The sequence below is a fragment of the Zonotrichia leucophrys genome, chromosome 1 (assembly GCF_028769735.1).
Source record: "Zonotrichia leucophrys gambelii isolate GWCS_2022_RI chromosome 1, RI_Zleu_2.0, whole genome shotgun sequence".
Lineage (NCBI taxonomy): Eukaryota > Metazoa > Chordata > Aves > Passeriformes > Passerellidae > Zonotrichia > Zonotrichia leucophrys.
The window spans coordinates 20586002-20605346 of record NC_088169.1 but is presented as its reverse complement, the minus strand read 5'-3'; the positions used below and the strand labels follow the sequence as shown (position 1 = coordinate 20605346).

General features: G+C 37.4%; 1 protein-coding gene across 4 annotated transcripts in view; it reads right to left on the bottom strand.

Moving 5' to 3' along the window:
* MID1 (midline 1) overlaps positions 1-19345 on the bottom strand; it is a 240402-nt gene that overhangs the window by 25683 nt on the left and 195374 nt on the right. For all 4 annotated transcript variants that reach the window (XM_064708615.1, XM_064708595.1, XM_064708585.1 and 1 more), the window contains exons 3-5: positions 17506-17601; positions 5161-5268; positions 1914-2062 (exon numbers count right to left, since the gene is read on the bottom strand). In XM_064708615.1, coding sequence (XP_064564685.1) covers positions 1914-2062; positions 5161-5268; positions 17506-17601 — 353 coding nt within the window. The remainder of the gene's footprint in view (positions 1-1913; positions 2063-5160; positions 5269-17505; positions 17602-19345) is intronic.

Genomic DNA, 19345 nt, shown 5'->3' with positions numbered 1-19345 from the left:
GATTGGAAAGGGTTTTTCTAGGATAAATGTATTTCATCCACTGCAAATAATGCACAACTTAATCATCAGAGTGAATGTAATGACTCTGCTTGTGCAGTTACCTGTTGTGCTTACAACAGAAAATATTTTACTGCAATTACTTTGAAATGTGTGGATAAAGAAATTCAATGAGCATGATTTCAGGAGACTTCTTTAGCTGCTGGAGCTGAGAGCCCTAGTGAGACTGTTACATGAGCAGTCTAAAAGCAAACAAAATGTTGCTCACCATGGGAGAACTAAGAGAGTTACTTGTGAGGAATAATTTATAATTCTATTTAGCCTCTTTTTCCATTTGCAATTTGTCTGCAAGCACTTGGTATCGTTTTTACCCTTGGTTTTATTCACTGCTTGGAATGATTCTCGGATTTTCAGGGTGTTCACAGCCATTTCATTACAGACAACAATCTGTGATAGCCAAGAATTTTTTGATTGGGGACATGTGTCAGCTTGTCTCATTTCTGCTCTCCCAGTGTCTCTCCTGTGAAAGTATAAAGTATTGTATTTATGATGCAATTGTTCATGCTTACAAGTTCAAAATGGAGCTTCTCTGAATATTATGTGGTAGTCAGTTAGGAAGCCCTGGGTCTCCACAAGTTTCTGCCCTACTGCTGCTTCTGCTGAACACTGAAAAAAAGGGAAAACCCCACCTTCAGCTTTAGATACTCATTGTACTTTTACTACTGACTTCAACTGGGATGCCAAAATGTTGCTTGGTGACAGAATATAAACCACAGTCTGAGAAACAGCATATAACCCACTGCCTTGCCTGGCCTTGTCTTTTTCAACTGATTTTCAATTCTCTGAACCTGTAATGGGCAACCCAGTGTTTCTGCCTTATTTATAAATTGGTAATTAGCTTTGATGAAGACTGATGCAGCACACCAGAGTAAGGGAAAAACTTAAAAAAACTGTGTAACAGGAGCAGGGAATTTCATGTTTTGAATTTGGGGAAATTGGCTGGAAAATGTGAAGATATAATGTGAACCCAGAAATAAAAAAATAACTATTAAAAAATCACTATTTTAAAAAAAATTTAAAACCCCATACTTTTGATGTCTTTTTTTGTTGTCCATATTCTCCTTTCTTTAAACTTTTAAAATTTAAAAGAAAAAATTCTGATTGCTAAACAGCTGATATTCCAGCAAAATATTTTTCATCAGAAAATCCTGCTGACACTCAATGGCTACGTTTCAGCACTCACAGCATTGCGCTGAAAACCAGACCAAATTTTCTGATAGCATGGTCCTTGTCCTTGGGATCCTTGATACATCTGGCACGCTGAAGAGGAGCCAGGATCTTGAAATTAGTAGAAATTCCCTGCACCCAGGAGCCCAACACAACAGCTGATGTAACTTCCAAACCTCCTGGACTGTTGAATACCCATCTCTTCAAAATGCATGGTGCAGGTTCACAAATTTACAAGTTTCATTTTCTTGTAGCTTTTTATTTTGTGAAGAATATGAATCCATTAAGATAATTTCCAGTTTCTTCTAATGAATGCACTGACTGCCTGATTTCTTTCTCAATCTCAGAATTTTTCATGAAGTAGGAATTTCAGCCATAAACCAATTTTTAAGTGTGTTTAACATCAGACATCTGCTTGGCAATCATTCCAACTCTTTCATTTGTGCATGCTGTTCTTGTAACTCTTAATTTGCACCCTTTTTTGACTGCTCCTCTTCTCAAAGGGATGTTTAGATTTAGCGCTATAGTAAGGTTCTTCCCAATCTGGTATAGCACAAAGTAGAATTTTGGGGGAATATGTCAATGACCCCGCTGCCTTTGACCACATCTCTGATGTGACAAGACAATACAGCAACACATCTGCCTTAGAGTGAGGTTTTCCTTTTCACTGAGAGGAACACCTCCCTTACCTTTCAGTGATATTTTTGGCAGTCTGCAGGAAGCGAGCGTGGTCGTTCTCCTTCAGTGACTGCTCCGCCTGCGAGATGAGGGACGTCGAGCGCTCAATGCACTGCTTGCAGTTTGCAATCTGCTGAGCCAGTTTTCTCAGCCTCACCACCTTGAGTGGAAACACAGGAAAGCAGTCACATCTCTGAGGTCACAAGTCATGGCTGGGCTTTCATTTCAGAGGTAAAGCTGGGCAAAGGAGGAGTTAAGATGAATGGCTTTGGTGACAAGCTTTGTGGTGAACTCCATCTAGCCATGTAACATTTTAATAAGGGACAGGAACAGCCTTTCTGCCTGAATATTTTCCACATGGAAAACAACAGGGGAGAGCCAAAACAAGCACAGCTGGCCTATTTTCCAGCAGAAGGAACGTCATTTCCTGGTAATTTCTGCTTACATGATAACTAAGGTCTATTTAGATAACCATTTCCCAGAAATTATGAGATCTGTGTTAAAAGCTGCTTATAGATTAACTAGATTTTTTCTATTGAGTTTCATAAAAAGAAGAAAACTGAAAACAAAAGTTAACAGAAAAAGACTGTTCAATTCTGTTAACAATACATGCCTGACCTCATTATGTGCTTTAAGTAAAAGAGGGTGTTTTCTTGTTGGATATTTTTAACTGGACAAAAGCACAGTAGTGCTGGAGAGCTGATTATTATTACTGCAAACATATGTGCTGGAGATAAACACAGTAGATGTGACTGTAATCATTAGCAAAAAGGTTAGGGAAGGGTACAGTCCTCCAGTTAAAGACAATGTTGGCTAACAAAACTTTCAGGAACTACAATGGTTCCTGAAAGGTCTGGGAGTCCTTCCCTTTGTTATCACATCAGGATCATAGTTTGAACAGGAGTAAGAAAAAGGAAGGAAATTAAATAACTCTGGAGTTTAGAAAGGCACATTAAGACTCAGTTACATGCAAAATGAGGGAACTAACAACCAAGTGGGTTGGCAGAAATGTCCAAATTTATAATCAAGATAATATTCCCAATCTCAGGAATTAGGGCACAGGCTATGAAGCTGCTGATTTGACTTTCAGAAATATTTGCATCCTAAGCAGTGATGAGGGTATCTTAGTGCAGTTATCGGACAACAAAAACTAGTAGGAAAATAAACATTTTTTTAAAAATTCCAGAATGATACTGGCTTAATTATTTGTGTCATGTGATATTTGTGTGTTTTTAAAGACAGAAAAAGCATAGAGAAGAAAATGCTAGGAATGCCCAAATTTTGGTAATGCTAATTATTTGATCAGCTTCTAGGTTGGTAATGTAAATGATTTGATCATTCTAACTAATGCCACACTATTTCCTGTAACTGCATTTGCAGATTACAATTCAGTCTAAACCAGCCTAACCAGGGAAAGGTTCACTGCAGTGTTAAGAAGTTCATCTCTTTATTTACTAATTAATTAACAAGCAAACAGAGAACTGAAGTAAATTTTAACTTATGAGTTTTCTGCAGTAGAAGGCATGTCATGACTTGAGATGTCTATATATGAGCTATATTTTTCACTTGATTGATTCTTTCTTTTACCTTCAAGAAGAGGAAGATGATAAATTGAAAAAGGAAGAGTCTCATCTCGCTCAGTCCCCACCCACTTCTGCAATGGTAGGAATGACATCTGCCCTAGGATTATTTTACGTAGTTGATATTTGCTTCTTCCCTGTTACATGTTCTGTGGGATTTTGTAGGGTTTGGGTGATAGGTGAGATTCAGTGTGGAGCTGCACAGGGTGTTCAGACTTGTGTGTAACTGAAGCTGCAGCCTTGCAGGCACAGCTAGAGCTTAGTATGTGTTTCCAGCTCTGTAGCCACACCTACAGTCCTACAGAGAAATTTGTCATGCTCTCCCTTCCAGAAAGACCCTTAGCCATAGGCCCTCTCAAAGGAAGATACATTGGGCAGAACTTCCTGTGGCTTTTCACATGGGTCTCTTGAGACCTTGAAGTCTTTTAATATATATAACATTTGAGTCAAAGCATTCCAGACCTTGACTGGACCTCCACTGATGTAACTTTCAGCCCAACAAAATAGAACAAAGAATGGGGACAGATTCTGGTAACAGCTCTATTCAAACAAATTTGGCATCAATTGTGTTACAAATCTTCCATGCTAATGGACATTAGAATAATTTTTGCAAGCAACAGAGTTTTTAAAAGCGATGTGTATATTGCACAAATCCAGATGAATGGTAGGTTTTCTACTTCATTGGTAGCACACCTGGTCTCTCTGCATAGAGAAAAGGAGTTGAAACAAAAATGAAGGCCATCTATTTTATTTGAAGGGAATTATATTTTGTTAACAGCATGAGGAAATTCAGGTTTTTTCACACAGTGTACAGGACCTGTGGTTTCAAACGTGTTTAAGTTAGCCCTTGCCTACAGAGTTTTCATTTCAAGTTAATTGGAATATCTTGACATCCACATGAACCACTTAACCTGCTCTTGACTTCATTCTTTTCCCGAGCTTTTCCCACACAAGAAGAAAGAATATCTGACTTAGTTACTTTAGGAGTTAAACAGTAAACACCTTGCACCTACAAAATAAAAACATCAATTAAACTCTAATGCATTTCTGAGTTAACAGTTAGCTAGAAAAATATGTTGAAACTTGAGTATCAGAGATTTTTCCTGCTCAATGTGTTTGCTACTAATAATCACGGAACTTTGGGAATTAGAAATGTACACCGAATTTAATTTCTTTCACACTTTTGAATATCTTTTTTTGTAAATAAGTTAAGATTTCAAATCCTCATGAATGACAATGACTGGAACAAAATATTAGTGTGATAGTATTTGAATAAAGAGATAAAATACCTAGAAAAAAAAAGAAGATAGTTGTGAGACATGATTCTATATGCTGTGACATTTTGTGAAAGTTAACACTTTGGGGGAAATACTGTCAGGCACATAACAGAGTGAAGGAAACATTAAGGGGACATAATTTGTCATTTACCAAGTATGACAAAATTTCTGGTTTTATCCTTAAAATCCATAATCACCTGTAGTAAGAGAAATAGCCAATAAACAGTTGAGGTCTGGAGTACTAGTCTTCAAGGATTTGATTCTTTACATGAAAGTATCAGTCAGTAGCCAAGAACTACATAAGGATTTTGCAAATTTCTACCAATACTATCTGCAGTCAAAAAAGCTGCAGTCAAAAGGAAACAGTGTTGACCTACTTGTGATCTAAGAAAAGCTTTTACCTTTCCTTCTTTGATTTTGGTTCCAATTATTTGCCGTCTTTGCTGGATTATTTCAATGAGTTGGTCACATTCTTCCATCAGCTTGGTTTCTTGGCGGGATGCATTCACCTACAAAGCAAAACCTTATGATAAGCAAAACTTTTTTTTTTTTTACATTTTCCTTTTCCACCTTTAAATTTAAAAACTGCATTTTCTAAAATATTTGGTTTGGCATTTTTTTTCTCCTTTCTGTGTATAAACTGTTTTATTTTCAGTCCCCTCTTTTGGATTTTGCAAACTACTGAATTGAGTACTGTATGAGTACTGCAATTGTTTGCAGGAGGCAGGACTTGCAAATAAACAATCAGGTGTTTCTAACTCAAATGAGGAAAGTCTGGTTTGGTGAGTACTGAGTGGTGTCAGCTCTAACACACACCAGTGAGAAGTGAGGTCTCTTCAGGAGGTGTTTCACACATCATGCTCTGCAGCCATACAAAGCACTGCAGTGAACACCAGCATGTTCAAGGGCACAAGTACTGGGTCAGAGGGTCCACCTGGTGCAGCATCTCCTCTCACTGCTGCTGCTGCCAGCATCTGTTAGCAAAGAATGCCAGGAGGAAAGAAGTCCCAACACATATGATGACTCCCATGAGTGCTTCCTCATCCTCCAACCATTTGTATCTTGGTCTTCTTGAAGAAGAATTATAAACATAATTTATACATCATTACTAGTATTCAGCCAAATTAAATAAGATGGATTTATTTAGTTTCTCCTTCAAATCCTGGAAACCTTAGGAATCTGCATCATTCTACAGAAATGAGCATCACAGCTTAACTCACATTGAAGTGAACAACTGGGTCCTTTCAGGAGGATTTGAAACTATCTCCTTCCAGCTGCATTTAATGATCCAAAGCCCTTTCACTGGAAAGGGCAGTGAACCACTGATACCATATATATCCACATATTGGTTCCTTAGAGATTCAAACGATCAAAGATCCACCTGACAATACCAAGACATGTGTTGACTGTCTTAATTATTCCTGCTTTACCTCAGCAACAAATCAGATAGAAAATAATGTGTTCACGTGGTTTTCTAGAGTATAAATATATGAGGAAATAATTTTTTTTAGTGCAAAAACCCTCAAAAATATTAGCTTTCTGTAGAAAGTGCTGACTTTTGTTAAAAAAAAAAAAAGAAGAAGAAAACTTGTTTCGGAAGGAGTGATTTTTTCAGTGTCAAGTCAACATTCTATATACAACCAGAAGAAAGTACTTCCCTTCCAGCAGTTGCATGTTTAGCTTACATATATGTGTAAAGACTCAGAAAAAAAAGGTAAAAAGTTCTAATCATGTCTAGAATAAAAGAAAGAACTTATTTCAGAGTTATGTTACCATTTGCACTTTGCTAAAAGAGCGTAAGAAGGTAAAGCAGCTTTCAGCCCTGGCTAGTTGCCTCCACAGCCATGTCACCTTTCCCACTGGGATAATGAGTCAGTGGTGAACAACAACAGGGATTACTTTCAGGTGACAAGGAACTATATTGCACCCCTTGATTGTTCCTTCAGTCTGATGAGCCTTATGGTTCTGCATCAGTATTCTTTTCTTTCCTTCCAACAGTGTTTAAACATGCATTAACCTGTAAGCACATTACAGAGCTTATTAAGCTTAAGCAAATGCTAAATTTGGACCAGAACCAATTTTACAAATAATCTTCTTATATGAAATACACAGTATCCTCCAGGCAAAGAGAGGACTTGTTTATAAAGACCTGTTTCATAAAGGTTTTGGATTATCTTCCTGAAATCTTCATAAAGTTAAAGTTTGTTTACACATTTTAGAGGCTTAATTATTAATTAAGACATCAAGATTACAAAGAGAGAATACATTTGTTTTCTGGAAGGGGTCAGATGTGACTGCAAGTGAAGATGTAGAAGGTATTCCTATTATGCCGGCTTAGGTGCCCATGGTTCTCCTTATATTTGCTGTTTGCTCTGCCTGGCTTCTCACCACAGTCTATGAGGAGAGAGAGCACGAAACAGCCCACCCAAAGCCTCTGGCAGTGCCAGTGTCTCTCCACTGAAAGCTCAGGTAACCTAGAAAAGTTAGTCAATTGTGCACTGTCCCTCCTATTCCCTTTGCTCCTGCTGTCCCAGTACCTCAGCTGCATCACACTTCCTTGCTTTGGCATGAAACTCTGCAGAGCTGCTTTCAACAAGCTGTACCATGCACTGGTTTCCCAGTCCTGACTTCAGGCTCACTACTGGATTGAAATTCCACTGAAGATCAGGGAAGCCTACACAGGCTCAGCCCAGGGCAGGGATCACTTCCACTGCATGTGGGCACAGCTCCTGTGTCAATAGCAAGGTCAGCCTATGCCACAGCCAAATTCAGCACTTAATTACAGGAACACTCCTGGCACCTCATTATGGTAACACTTGATGGGATTTTTGAGTAGCTTCCATTCAAAGTGTTACTTCTAGCACCACTTACATCACCAATTTGCTTTGTCAAGAAGATCTAATTAATTTTTGGGATAACTGTCATGAAACATAAAGTTACAGGAAGGTTGAGTCAACATTGTTTCATTTAATACTCTAGTTGATTTGAATAATAATGTATTAATTGGATCTTAACCTAAAAAGCTCTAGACTAAGAAAAACAAAATGCTTGGAAAAAAATCTCTGAATTTCTTAATGTGCTGAGTGCAGACTTCTCTTTTTCTTTGAAATCTGAAAAGTATACTCTTTCTAAACACCATTTGAAGACATTTCTAACTTTATAGCTTGGACAAGCTTGTTAAAAATGAAAGTAATATTCTAAAATTATACGATATGTCTGAGCTTTATATGAAAAAAATCCCTCAACATTTAATCTAGGGGCTTTTCTTAAGCTGAAATACTCCTTAATCATATTTTCAGCCCCCAAAGCCTCTGATTCAATAATAACTTTATAATTGAGCACATGCCTAATTTTAAGTGCACTACATTAGCTGTGGCCCTAAAGGGACTATTTGTGAGATTACCATTAAATATTATTTACTTGTGTGTTCCCGAGGAGTCATGTGTCAGACCAAAGAGCCACAGGCATGGACCAGGGCTCCACTGTTCAGGTGCTGCAAAAACAACAGAATGAGGCTTTTCCTTCTGCTTGAGCCCTTTGACAAGCAGCAACCTTGACAACAACTTCCAGCTGGGCTGGCCAAGGAATGTGAGTTCTGTCTGGTGAAAATATTTGAGGTTTTACATTCTACATTTTTTCCACATTAAAAATCAAGCCCTCTTTCCAAGGAGTTTGTTAAAAGAGACTGATGGCTGCCTTACAAAGTCTGGTGGCTGTGTCACACACTTTGTGAAAGTCTCCAAATCATAGAGAGAGCTGACTTCAGTCTGGGCTCCCTCCACCCAAGCTGAAGGTTGTGTCTTTAATCTGAGGTATCTGAGTTTATGCTAGACTTGGTGACACCTTTCTATGGAAAATGTCACTATTAACACAATTAGTTGTGGCATCAACCAGTTTCTTAAACATCCATGTCCAGAAATACTCTGAACCTAAACCTTTCTGTTTTATTGGTATCATTTTTATAAATTTCCACGCCAGAGTTAAAATTGACTAGGAGGCCTTATGATTTAGCAAGAACTATGACATCTACAAAGAAGAAGAAGGACAGATTCCAGTTGTCCTGATTTTGTGGGGAATTTATTCCCCTTTCTGTAACACACACAGACCTCAAATAGTTTACTGAAATAACCCAACAACCTTACAAATTCCAGGTTTCTTTCCAGCTTTTCCAGACATATGGATAGGGACTGTGGCCCTTTGCCTCAGGAAGTAGGTGTAGTTAAAAAAAGAAGAGAAATGGGGGTCCCTCAAATGTCTGTCAGGGAGCTGGAAACAAGCAGCGCTCCCAGCCCAAAGGGGAGAGCAGGCCAGCTGTTCCCAGCTCCACAAGCTGAGAACTGATTTGGAAAGTGTTCTGCTCTCTGTGGAGGCTTCCCAGGCTTTCATCTTCAGAGACCTGAGTTAAATTGCAGCTTAGCTCATAAGAAAATGAATGTGGTGGTTTCAAAGTCCCCAGCAGATGTTTGGGAAATCACAAAACTACAGAATGGCTAGAGATTTGAGGTTACAGTGGAGCTTCCATGGTTAATTTGAAGGCAAACAGAATCAGAGGGCTGGATTCATACCCATGAAAACTTCCTCAACTAATATACTAAAGCAAAGGATATTTTTGGTGTCTCACAAGAATTTTCCTTGCAATAGCAAAACTCTTCCTCTGAGATTCCTTATAGGTGAGGCAATTCTCCCCACAAGTTGAAATCTTCATGTGTCTTTTTGGCAAACAATCTCTAAATGACAAGCAAAATAAGACATCTTAAATTAGAGGGGGTCTGCTTTTTAGGACTATGCTTTCTGTGATAAATTCACCAAAACCAGAGCAATTTTTATTTCCTAGTCATCAGCTGATTATGCAAAACAGAAGAAAGTACATTGTAGAAAGAGTGATCTTTGAAAATTGAGATGTGAATTTGAGTTTCAGCATCACGATTTTAAAATTATTTCAATTTCTTAAAAAATAAATTCTCTGCAACTGTGGCTGTATAGGTAAATAAGAGGTATGAATTTTTCTTTATGTGTTTGAGTTGATAGTTATAGAATGACTATATACTATGGCTATAGAATGACTATATGCTCACAATAATTACTGTATACTCAAAAGAAGACAAAAATATCAGAAAAGTAAATGGAATGATTCCACTCAAAACCTGTTTTGTATGTGGCATCATTGCCACATACTTCACTTTAGATTTGAGCCTCAACTTCTTCTTGCACCAAACCCAGAAAGTGAGATTAAAAAAAACCCTAAAATTTTTACTTATAATGGCCGATACCTATAAACTCTAGGAAAACTTTCTTCATTGCCATGGAGATGTGGAACACATTTGCTTGGATTAGTGTCCCTAGATGAATTAAAGGATTATACTCTCCTAAAGAGAGAGGCCTGTTTATTTTACTCCATGTTGTAAAGTGAGTAACTTTTTTTCATAGAGACAGAATACATTGAAGTATTATTTTCACATCATCCATATATAATTTATTTATTTAATGGAAAAGGATAATCATTAACAAACATTTATGAAAAATTTTCTTCCCTTTCTTTTTATGGCCATGAGAGTCATAGATTCAAACTTCCTTTATTTCATGTTTGATGTTATGGGTTGTTCAATTTAGTCCTCTACAGAGCAGAAGCAGAACTCTTAGAAAATAACTTTTTCAGGTTTTCCCTAGTCTAAGCGTAAATCTGATTTTATCTGTGATGACAAACCATGCCTTTGGAAATATGTGATATTAATCAGCTTGCCATCTGAGTATAAATTTTTTAGTTTGAAATGGTGCAAAAAAAAAAAAAAAGGTCATCTTCCATTTCAAGTGTGCCAGAGGCTTTGTTTTTGTTTGCATTCCACATCTATCTCTAACCAGGAGACCTGTGTTTGTGTTTAGAGGCAGTCTCAGAGCAGGTTAAACAAAGGTCAGTGCAAAAATATTCCATCTTACTCTGGCTACGTAGGAATTCTGTGAATGAAGGATCAATTAGGCCAGGAGAGCTAAACCACTTTGGGTCCAGCAGATAAGACTATCTGCCCCAATCCTGACTAAAAGTAAACCTTTCTTAGAAGACTGAAGTACACATTTTACTTACTGAAATATTGTTTTGAAGTTTTTTGACCCACTGTACTTTGAAGCACATTGGTGAGAAACTAACCAGCAAGACACCTAGAAGTCCTCTAGTGACATTTACAGTCTCATCCTAAAACAAAAAAAACCCAGAATTTCATGGGGAAAAAAATATTTATAAGAATCTCATTATTTTCACTCTTTTTTTTTACACTTTCTGTTAGACCTTTCTTTAAACCTAAATAATGAAAATACTTTTTAATTGAACAATATTTAATTATTTATTTGTTTTAGGTTTTCCTGCTGACATTAAGCCTTTGTTCCATACTGAGCAAAATATTCCTCTTCATGTGTTTTATGTGGGATAGAAAAACAAAAACTATCAAATAATCAAAGGACTGCCCATCCTTTCATGATGTTGAAACCAGTGCACTTGTAAACAATAGTTCAATACTTAAAACTGTCTTCCAGGACCCAGGGTCTTTAGCCCAGTGTTTAACATGCTCACAAGAGGACCAGTGCCTTTGGTCTCCCTGCATCTCTAGTTGCTCCTTAGCTTTTTATATTAGGCAGGAAAAGGAGGAATTTAAGAGTATTTTGCTCCCATAATGATAAACAACTCAAAGATAGAAGGTTCCATAAATTGACAATATTTTGACTGAAAAATTACAGTCTCTGAGAACAGGCAGAAAATATTACCTGCTGCATCAATTTACCAGTTAATAGTGAACTAAGCTCCATTTACTAATATAAGGTCAAAGTCTTACAAGTATATCAGTCTATCAAAAATCTGAACATCTGGATATGAGAGAAAGGGAGAGGTGCAGCAAATTAGGACTGGCCACCTTAGCAAGCAGTGAAAAACCTTGCTATTAGTTTATATACAATCTGTGTGACCTCTTACCATAACTACAACTCCAATTTACAGAAGGTACAAAACAGTTGTAGGTGTAATAACATATTCCAGCTCGTGCTTAATCTGTACATAAAATGTATGCATAAATGCTGGAGTTCCATATTTGTATAGAACCAATTCTACATTTAATTAGTAATTTTTTAAAAAAATGTAATAATTCTTTAGGGAAATAGTATTTGACTGCTAGGCTACAGCTTACTAGGCATGCAACTTAGGGCATCCTTGAATGAATATTCTGCATCACCACATGCTATGCAGTGTTTTGTCAGTTTTTATTTCTGAAGTTTCTCTTTTCTGATGCTACATAAATTCAAGACACTGACTGAAGCTTACCTAAGATTTCCATTGAATGAAATCAACTTTTATTAGGGTGGAATTAAAAGTACAATGAAAGTAATTAGAAGTCAAAATAGATCATGCCACATATTTAATCAAAATAGTGTTAATAGAGAAAGAGTCTCTTGTATCTTCTCTCATTAGAAACTGTCTTAGAAAAAACAAATGCTGTAAACTCCGTCTTCAGGTTTTATGCATGTGATCAGGTTTGTTCTCATTCCCAGTGTCTTACTGAGAGTGAGAATTCCTAATTCCTTTCAACTCATATTTTTCTGTCTATTTCAAAAATAAAAAAATACCATTTACTTTTAGCACTTAAATATAGCAAATAAATGTAGCTGCTTCACAAAAGCATCTTCACAAAAATGGAAGACAAAGGGGCAGAGGAAAAAGCAAATTTCTGTGGAGTTCCTTTCCAAGTTATCACACATATTCCACAGTGATGGTAAACACTTACCTAACCCATTGCTCCTTTCCTAGGAAAAAAATCCCCAGCAAAGTAGATTCCTTATTCCAAAGACCTGGTATTACTCTGAAGGCCATTTACTGCAGTTCAGACACCAGGATTTACATACAGGCTTTCTAACTAATTTTTCCTATTGAGAACCTCTCAGTTTACTTGAGTTTTGACAAAAATAATCCCAAATCTCAAGGAGTGAGTACCATGAAAATTTGTGAAAACAGAGTACTCACTGTTTTTTATAGTGACAGACAAAGCCTCTTTATTTTTCAAGGGTCCTTTGAGAATTGTATTGACAGCTGAGTTTTGATTTTACTGTCTCTCAAGGAACAGAAATGCCATGCAAAAATTGATGGAGACATTTTGTTGCAAAATTTGAAGGAGCTATCTTGTCACTAAAGTCTTACTGAAACTCAACATTCCATTATTATTAAATTTTCCTGCTTGGATAATTTCTTTTTATCAGCCATGCAAAAAAAAATAGCAACAGCAGGATTATTTAGGTGCTGCCATCTTCTCTTCATTGGTTTTGCACTACTGCTTTACACTGAAATGTAAAATGCATGTGATCAGTGTGAGTGCTGAGTATCTGTGCCAGTGAAATAAAGGTTCTTTCATTGAACTACTTTTTATTCAGGTGATTATATAACATGCTATAAAAAACACCATCTGACACTCACAAACCCAGTTTTTTACTGGGAACTTTACGCTGAGATTTTGCCCGCAGCAGATCTTTAGAAGTGAGCTGGAAATGGAGCATTTCTATTACATACAAAGAGAAAAGGATGCAGCACTTAGAGGGTTACACAACCAGAGGAAAACGCCTCCTCTTTATGCAACCCAAAATTATTTTACAGTGTTGTCCAGAATCTGCTTCCTATGACGTTTGGTGAATTCAAAACAAAACAAAACAAGCAGAAAGACTGAGATACAGATGCTATAAAGTTGTCTGCAAGCAAAACCTATTTCCTTTCTCCTCCCTCCTAGATAATTGCTCCAATTTCTCCTCCAGCTGAGTTCAGATTATGTTTCTGTCTAACAGATGAGAAGCTTTATGGTATTGACGATATAACAGACATTTAATCATGCATTTCCTAAAAGAGATGAGAAAAAAATTCCAAAAACAAAACTCAAATTGCTTAGAAACAAAGTAACTGGCATAAGAGTCTCATGCCCAAACTTGTGTTTTATGTCAATGAATGCCACGGTCTAAAAGACTTCTGCAGATACCTCACACAGTTGTAGAGTGGAAATTATGACAAAGAAGCGAACTTTCTGTGTCACAGCACCTTGTCAGTCAGAGAAACACTGACAGCATTATATCCTCCCCTGATTCAGCTAAGAAGGGGCTAAATGCTGAGCAGAGGCCGAGCCAGCAGAGCAGGATGCAGCCCCCATCACCTGGCATGTGGCAGGTGTGCCGGGAGGGTGGCAGTGCTGCAGTGCTCACAGCAGAGCCACACCGTGCTAAGGGACACGCTGACCAAGGGACACCTGGAGGGGGCTGGGGTGGCCACAGGGGTGCTGACACCCAGGGATTCATCCTGGGCCTGCCAATCCCAATTTTACAACGCTGTTTTTGGAAGACTTGTACAAGGCCCCTGCAGAAAATTTAAAGATAAAATTATCCAAGACAGTTTTTAACACTCTTGTAAAAGGTTTCTACAGATCCTATCAGAAGTGTGAATGCAGTGAACTAGGACTACAAAGAAATGCATATCCAAGTAGCAGTCATTCCTATTCCATTCTCTCAGTTTGTGGAGAAAGGTCTGTTTTATCCCATGATAGATGATCAGTTTATCATTTTATGCAGCCCACCCTGCTGTGCCAGGAGATGCCTGCCCTGCACAGAGTGAGCAGCAGAGCTGCCCTGGGCCAGGGGCGCTCTGCAGAAAACAGCCAGGCCAGAAGTATGACGTTGAAAATTTGCCATGGGCTCTAAGGAAGGAGAAAAAAGCTTCCCTGATTACCAGCCTTCGGGGTTTCTGCAAAACCAAGTAATGACAGACAGGATTACAGAGGAAGGGAGAATGGAAAGACAGAAAAATTAGCGTAAAATGAAAAACATGTTAGAGATGTGTCTGAAAGATGAGTAGAACAAGTGTGTCAGCGTGCTCCTGAACAAACAGAAAGGTTTGGGACAGAAAAGAGTGTTATAGTCTCAAGCAATCACATGTCAGGGTGTGGTTCCCTTTGAGAAAATGGAATTTTAAAAACTGTTGCCATAAGCAAATAAACTAATCCATGTTAGGCATGAAAGTAGACATTCATATACTGAAATTATTATTATTATTAAATGTTTAATATTATATCTTAATTAAAGTAATAAATAATAAAGGTTTGCCTTGGTTTATTCACAAAGGAATGCAAGACTGGAAGTGAACTTCTTGAGGCTCCCAAGATCAGGTTCTTCATCAAGATAAATTCTGTCACAAACTGATAACCTCCATCCAGAAATTGGCAAGATTTATGTCTCCATTGCTGTGATGAGAGGCCAAACCAGATACCCCTCCCCAGTGGCTGGAAGGCCTCCAGCTTCCAGATTATGAACATCACTGATCACTCCTTGTGCACTCGTGGGGAAAAAAAAATGAAAATAAGTGTTTCAGAAAGGAATAAGAATGAATTTTAAAGCACAGAGAGATTGGGATTTGGCCTTTGCTGTGGATGACCGTACAGGTGGGAAGGATGCATGGCTAGATCTCTCATCTGCCATAAAGCTGGTTCCTGGGAAGCCACTGACTGCTCACTTGAGATGAGAAATGGTGGTTACAACATTTGGTTTGGCTGGCAAGGATCAACTTATTCAAAACACACAGAGCCTGTTTTCCATTCATTTTTGGACACATCAGCTTTTGCTCCATATTAAACCAAAAAAGACATTCCTTTTTCATTTTTCAGGTAACATTGAATTTTTTGGCTTATGACATGATAAAGGCTTAAAAAATATTACTGTTTATAGATACAAATAAATGTTAGGTAACATGACTTTTAAAAGTTTATCTATATCAGAATATAGTCTTGGTAATTTTAATACAAGGAATAATAATAATTTCCTTTCCTTCCTTGTTTTTCGAAGTTCAAACTATATCTGAAATTGAAAGCTTATTTCCCTTTTCTCTTTTTTTAACCCGTTTTAAAGGCCCCAAAATCTTAATCAAAATTATTTCAAATTAGTTAAGGAAAATCAAAGTAGGTAACAAACGTCTTTAAATTTACTACCTATATTTTTATATGTTTACTAACGATGTACAATGTATTTTACATTATTACCTATAATAAATCTAATAATGAAAAAGAAAGCATTTGCTGTAAAACTAACTTCCTTTTCAGTTTCAACATTTCAGTGGGTTCATATGCCAAAAGTAATACAGAAATTGGAAACTTTTCCCAATATTTTGTAATTTTAAATTTGCATTGTTAATGTTTTAGCCAATACATTGTTTCATTTAATTTTCAATTTGGTTCCTGTATTGGGTGGAATTTCTCTCCTCAACAACCAAGAAGAGAAAGAATGTACTGACTTTTCAAAAATCTATCTAAGCCACACTTTCTCCAATGCTGGAGATATGCACATCATATCTGAAATTTTCACAGGGCTCTGAGAAAGACAGATAACTTCTAAGTTTACTTCCCCATCCCCACTTGCCCAATTTCCAGCACGGCCGAGGTCCAAGGTTTTGACTGAAGCTCATTTCTTAATATTTAGCTAATTTAAATGCTAATTAGACTAATTTGATGAATAAAACATGGTAGGAATTCATTAGCAACTATGTTGCGATTGCTTTATGTCTACAGAGAAATTTTCTAAACCAGGGCTCCAGGGACAGTAGCGCATCTGTTACCAGCTGAACAAGTTGGATTCTTGTAACACTGAACTTAGAGCTGGTAAAATGTTGCAGAAAGGCAAAGAAGACTGAGGAGCAATTTTAAGTTTTTCAGCTCTAGCACATCTTGGACACAGGCCACCAGTGAAGAAGAGGCTTTGTGCTGTCCTGAGCCCGTCTGCTTCATGGGGTTTGCTCAGAGCTGCGGATGCAGAGGAACAAACTGTGCCTTATCTCTGTCTCTCAATACTCACTAATGCCATTCCAGCTGTTCTGCCTGGTGTCACTGGTGCCTAAATAAAGGAATTAAACCATCCACCTCATGTCTCATACTGTGGGTAGACTTTTATGGTTTTATTGAGCTCTGTGAAGTTGGTGAGGCTCCAGAGAAGTGCAGCAGATACAAACATAGATAAGATGATCTCTTTGGAAGAATAGGGGGTTGCTTGGCTTTGGTTGGCTTGTTTCTTGACTTTGTTTCCTTTTTTTGTTTTGGTTTTGTTTGCTTTGCCTTTTTTGGGTGAACTTTTTTTCACCTTTTCTAGGGGAGAAAGTATAGGTTCAGATCCCACCCTGCTAAAGATTTTTTTTGATTGTCAGAGTGGAATATGTAAGTGAAGCAACTAAAAAGCCTGTAAGAACCTGTTTTCTTTGGAAGATAAATATATTTCATGTATGACATTTGAGTACAGATATGTATTTAGGGACTTAATTTTGACTAAAAAAAAGAAAACAAAAGCAGCATTAAACAGAAACCTAAATGAGGTTGGGAATCTGGGTGTTCCTATTTTTTGCTTTCGTTTTCCACCTGTAAATATTTCTCTATCTCACAAAGGACCCAGAAAGACAAATGTTACAAGTAGCAAATGATGTGCTCAAGGATAGTAGCAGTAGAGGCCATAGCAACACACCATAATTAAAACAGGACAGAAAGGAATGTAAAGGAGGTTATCTGTATTGTGAATACCCCTTATCAGTGAAAAAGCTTTAAGTCAGTTTACCATTATTCAAATTAATTTCTTCATTTGTTTGTTTGGTTTTATTTATTTTTGTTGGGGTTTTGTCTAGTTTTTTTTGTTTAAATGTTTGCTCCTGGATGCTAGAAATGAATGCAATTAGGTTTATAAGAATTTCTGATTGAGGCCATACTCACTTCTACATGTTGACAGGTCTGAATGAGTTTTGCCAGAAGAGTTTCCAGTTCAGTGTTCCTCTTAATAAGGTTGGTGAGGTTACTCTCCAAATTTTGCTGTAAAAATAAAGAAAAAAAAAATTTCAAAGATTTTAATACTTCGGTGAATATTAGAAAAATCAAATTACACAGATATGAACATGATATTTTCATATTGATATATTCCATTCCATTACATGTTTGATTAGATGTTTTATCTGTGCAAGACAAGAGACCAAAAAAGTTCAAGAAAAGAGTGAATTCTGGAAAATAGTTTTTCTAAGGGCCTAATAATAATTAGATTAAGCAATTAGTTTTATTCAAGAGGAAAAAAATGAGTAAGGAGAACACCAGAAAAGGCAAGAACATTTCTCCAAAATAAATGTTTATTTTAACTGAGAACATTTTTTACTCCTTATTTCCTGCTTTCCATCTAACATCTGAATTTAAAACTCTGCTTCTAACTGAGGTCTCAGAACTGGTCAGCACTTTCTTCTTAGGATTTTGAAATGCTGGGGAGATTTTGTCTATTTATTTTTATTCCCTAGCTCAGCAGAGTTATATTTTTTAATAAATAATTCAAAAGAAAAACATCCTTTCTACGAATAAGAATGAAACAAACTACTCACAAATTCTACCTTCACTAACTGTTTTTAAGAGAGAACTTGTGGCACATTTCTGTGTTTATCAACTGATTATGTCTGCCATAAATATCTGCAGCTGTGGTGGAGCAAAGTCCTTTCCAGCTCACAGATCTGGGGCTGCATCCTGGCTCCCTGCAATTGCATGGGAGATTGAGATCTAACAACAAATGTTTCAGCCTTCCCTTTCCTCCCTGCACCCACAGGAGGGGAACCCAAGCACGAGGGGCAGGTCTGTGACAGCTCTGACCCACTCCTGGAGTTACTGAGCAGGAATTCCAGGAGTGAGTCCTCTGCTTTTCTCCTGACAAGGGCGGCAAGGGTCTCTGCACAACTTTCATTAATTTCAACCCTCCTCATCTTTTATTAATGACCTTCTTTTCTTCACACTACTACTTTCTCTCTGGTGTATCTATTCCATCATTGCAGTCCATGCAGCTGCCATTAACTTACCTGACTTGTATAATCCTCCACTAACTCCACCTCCATACCCACATTTAGAGTGTGTGTGTGTGCTTTTTGGTGTTGTTATTCCCTGCCTATTTCATGCTGTTTGAAACACCTTGTTCTTCACCCTCCCTTTCTGCAGCCATGCAGCTCCCTTCCCATTTTTGCATGTGGCTACAAACAAATGAAGATGGCAGTATTGAATTGCTGAATGATACACACTCTGGCAGGTACCAGGGTGGATGCTGTAAGCACTGGAGAGGCAGTCAGTTCTGTTCCACTAAGGAAAACACAACATTTTGGTGGCTTTTATGTATATGAGCCTTCCAAGAAGCGTGATGAGTGCTTGAAGTACATAATTTTGGCATTTTCTTCCCAGCAGAGCCATGCATATTGTGTATGACAAGCCCTGGCTGTAAAAATACCTTCTACACTACATTTATTTCATAGCCCATTAAAACAAAGAGTAACAAGAGCAGGAATTTTTACCAAACTGTTTGTGCTGGATCTTACATTTCCATAAGCCACACTGTGAGCAATCTTAATTGCAAAGGCATGTTGGCTATGCTGTCAGATGTCCCTTTGTAGAGCCGAGGCTCACAGGCAAAGTCAAAATATCATATATAGTTACAATATCAGATAACTTTTGCCTTTAATAAACAGTTCCTTAAGTTGATTCAAATGAGCAAATACGCTTGAAATTTTATTTCTAAAACTTCTTAATCTTATACATT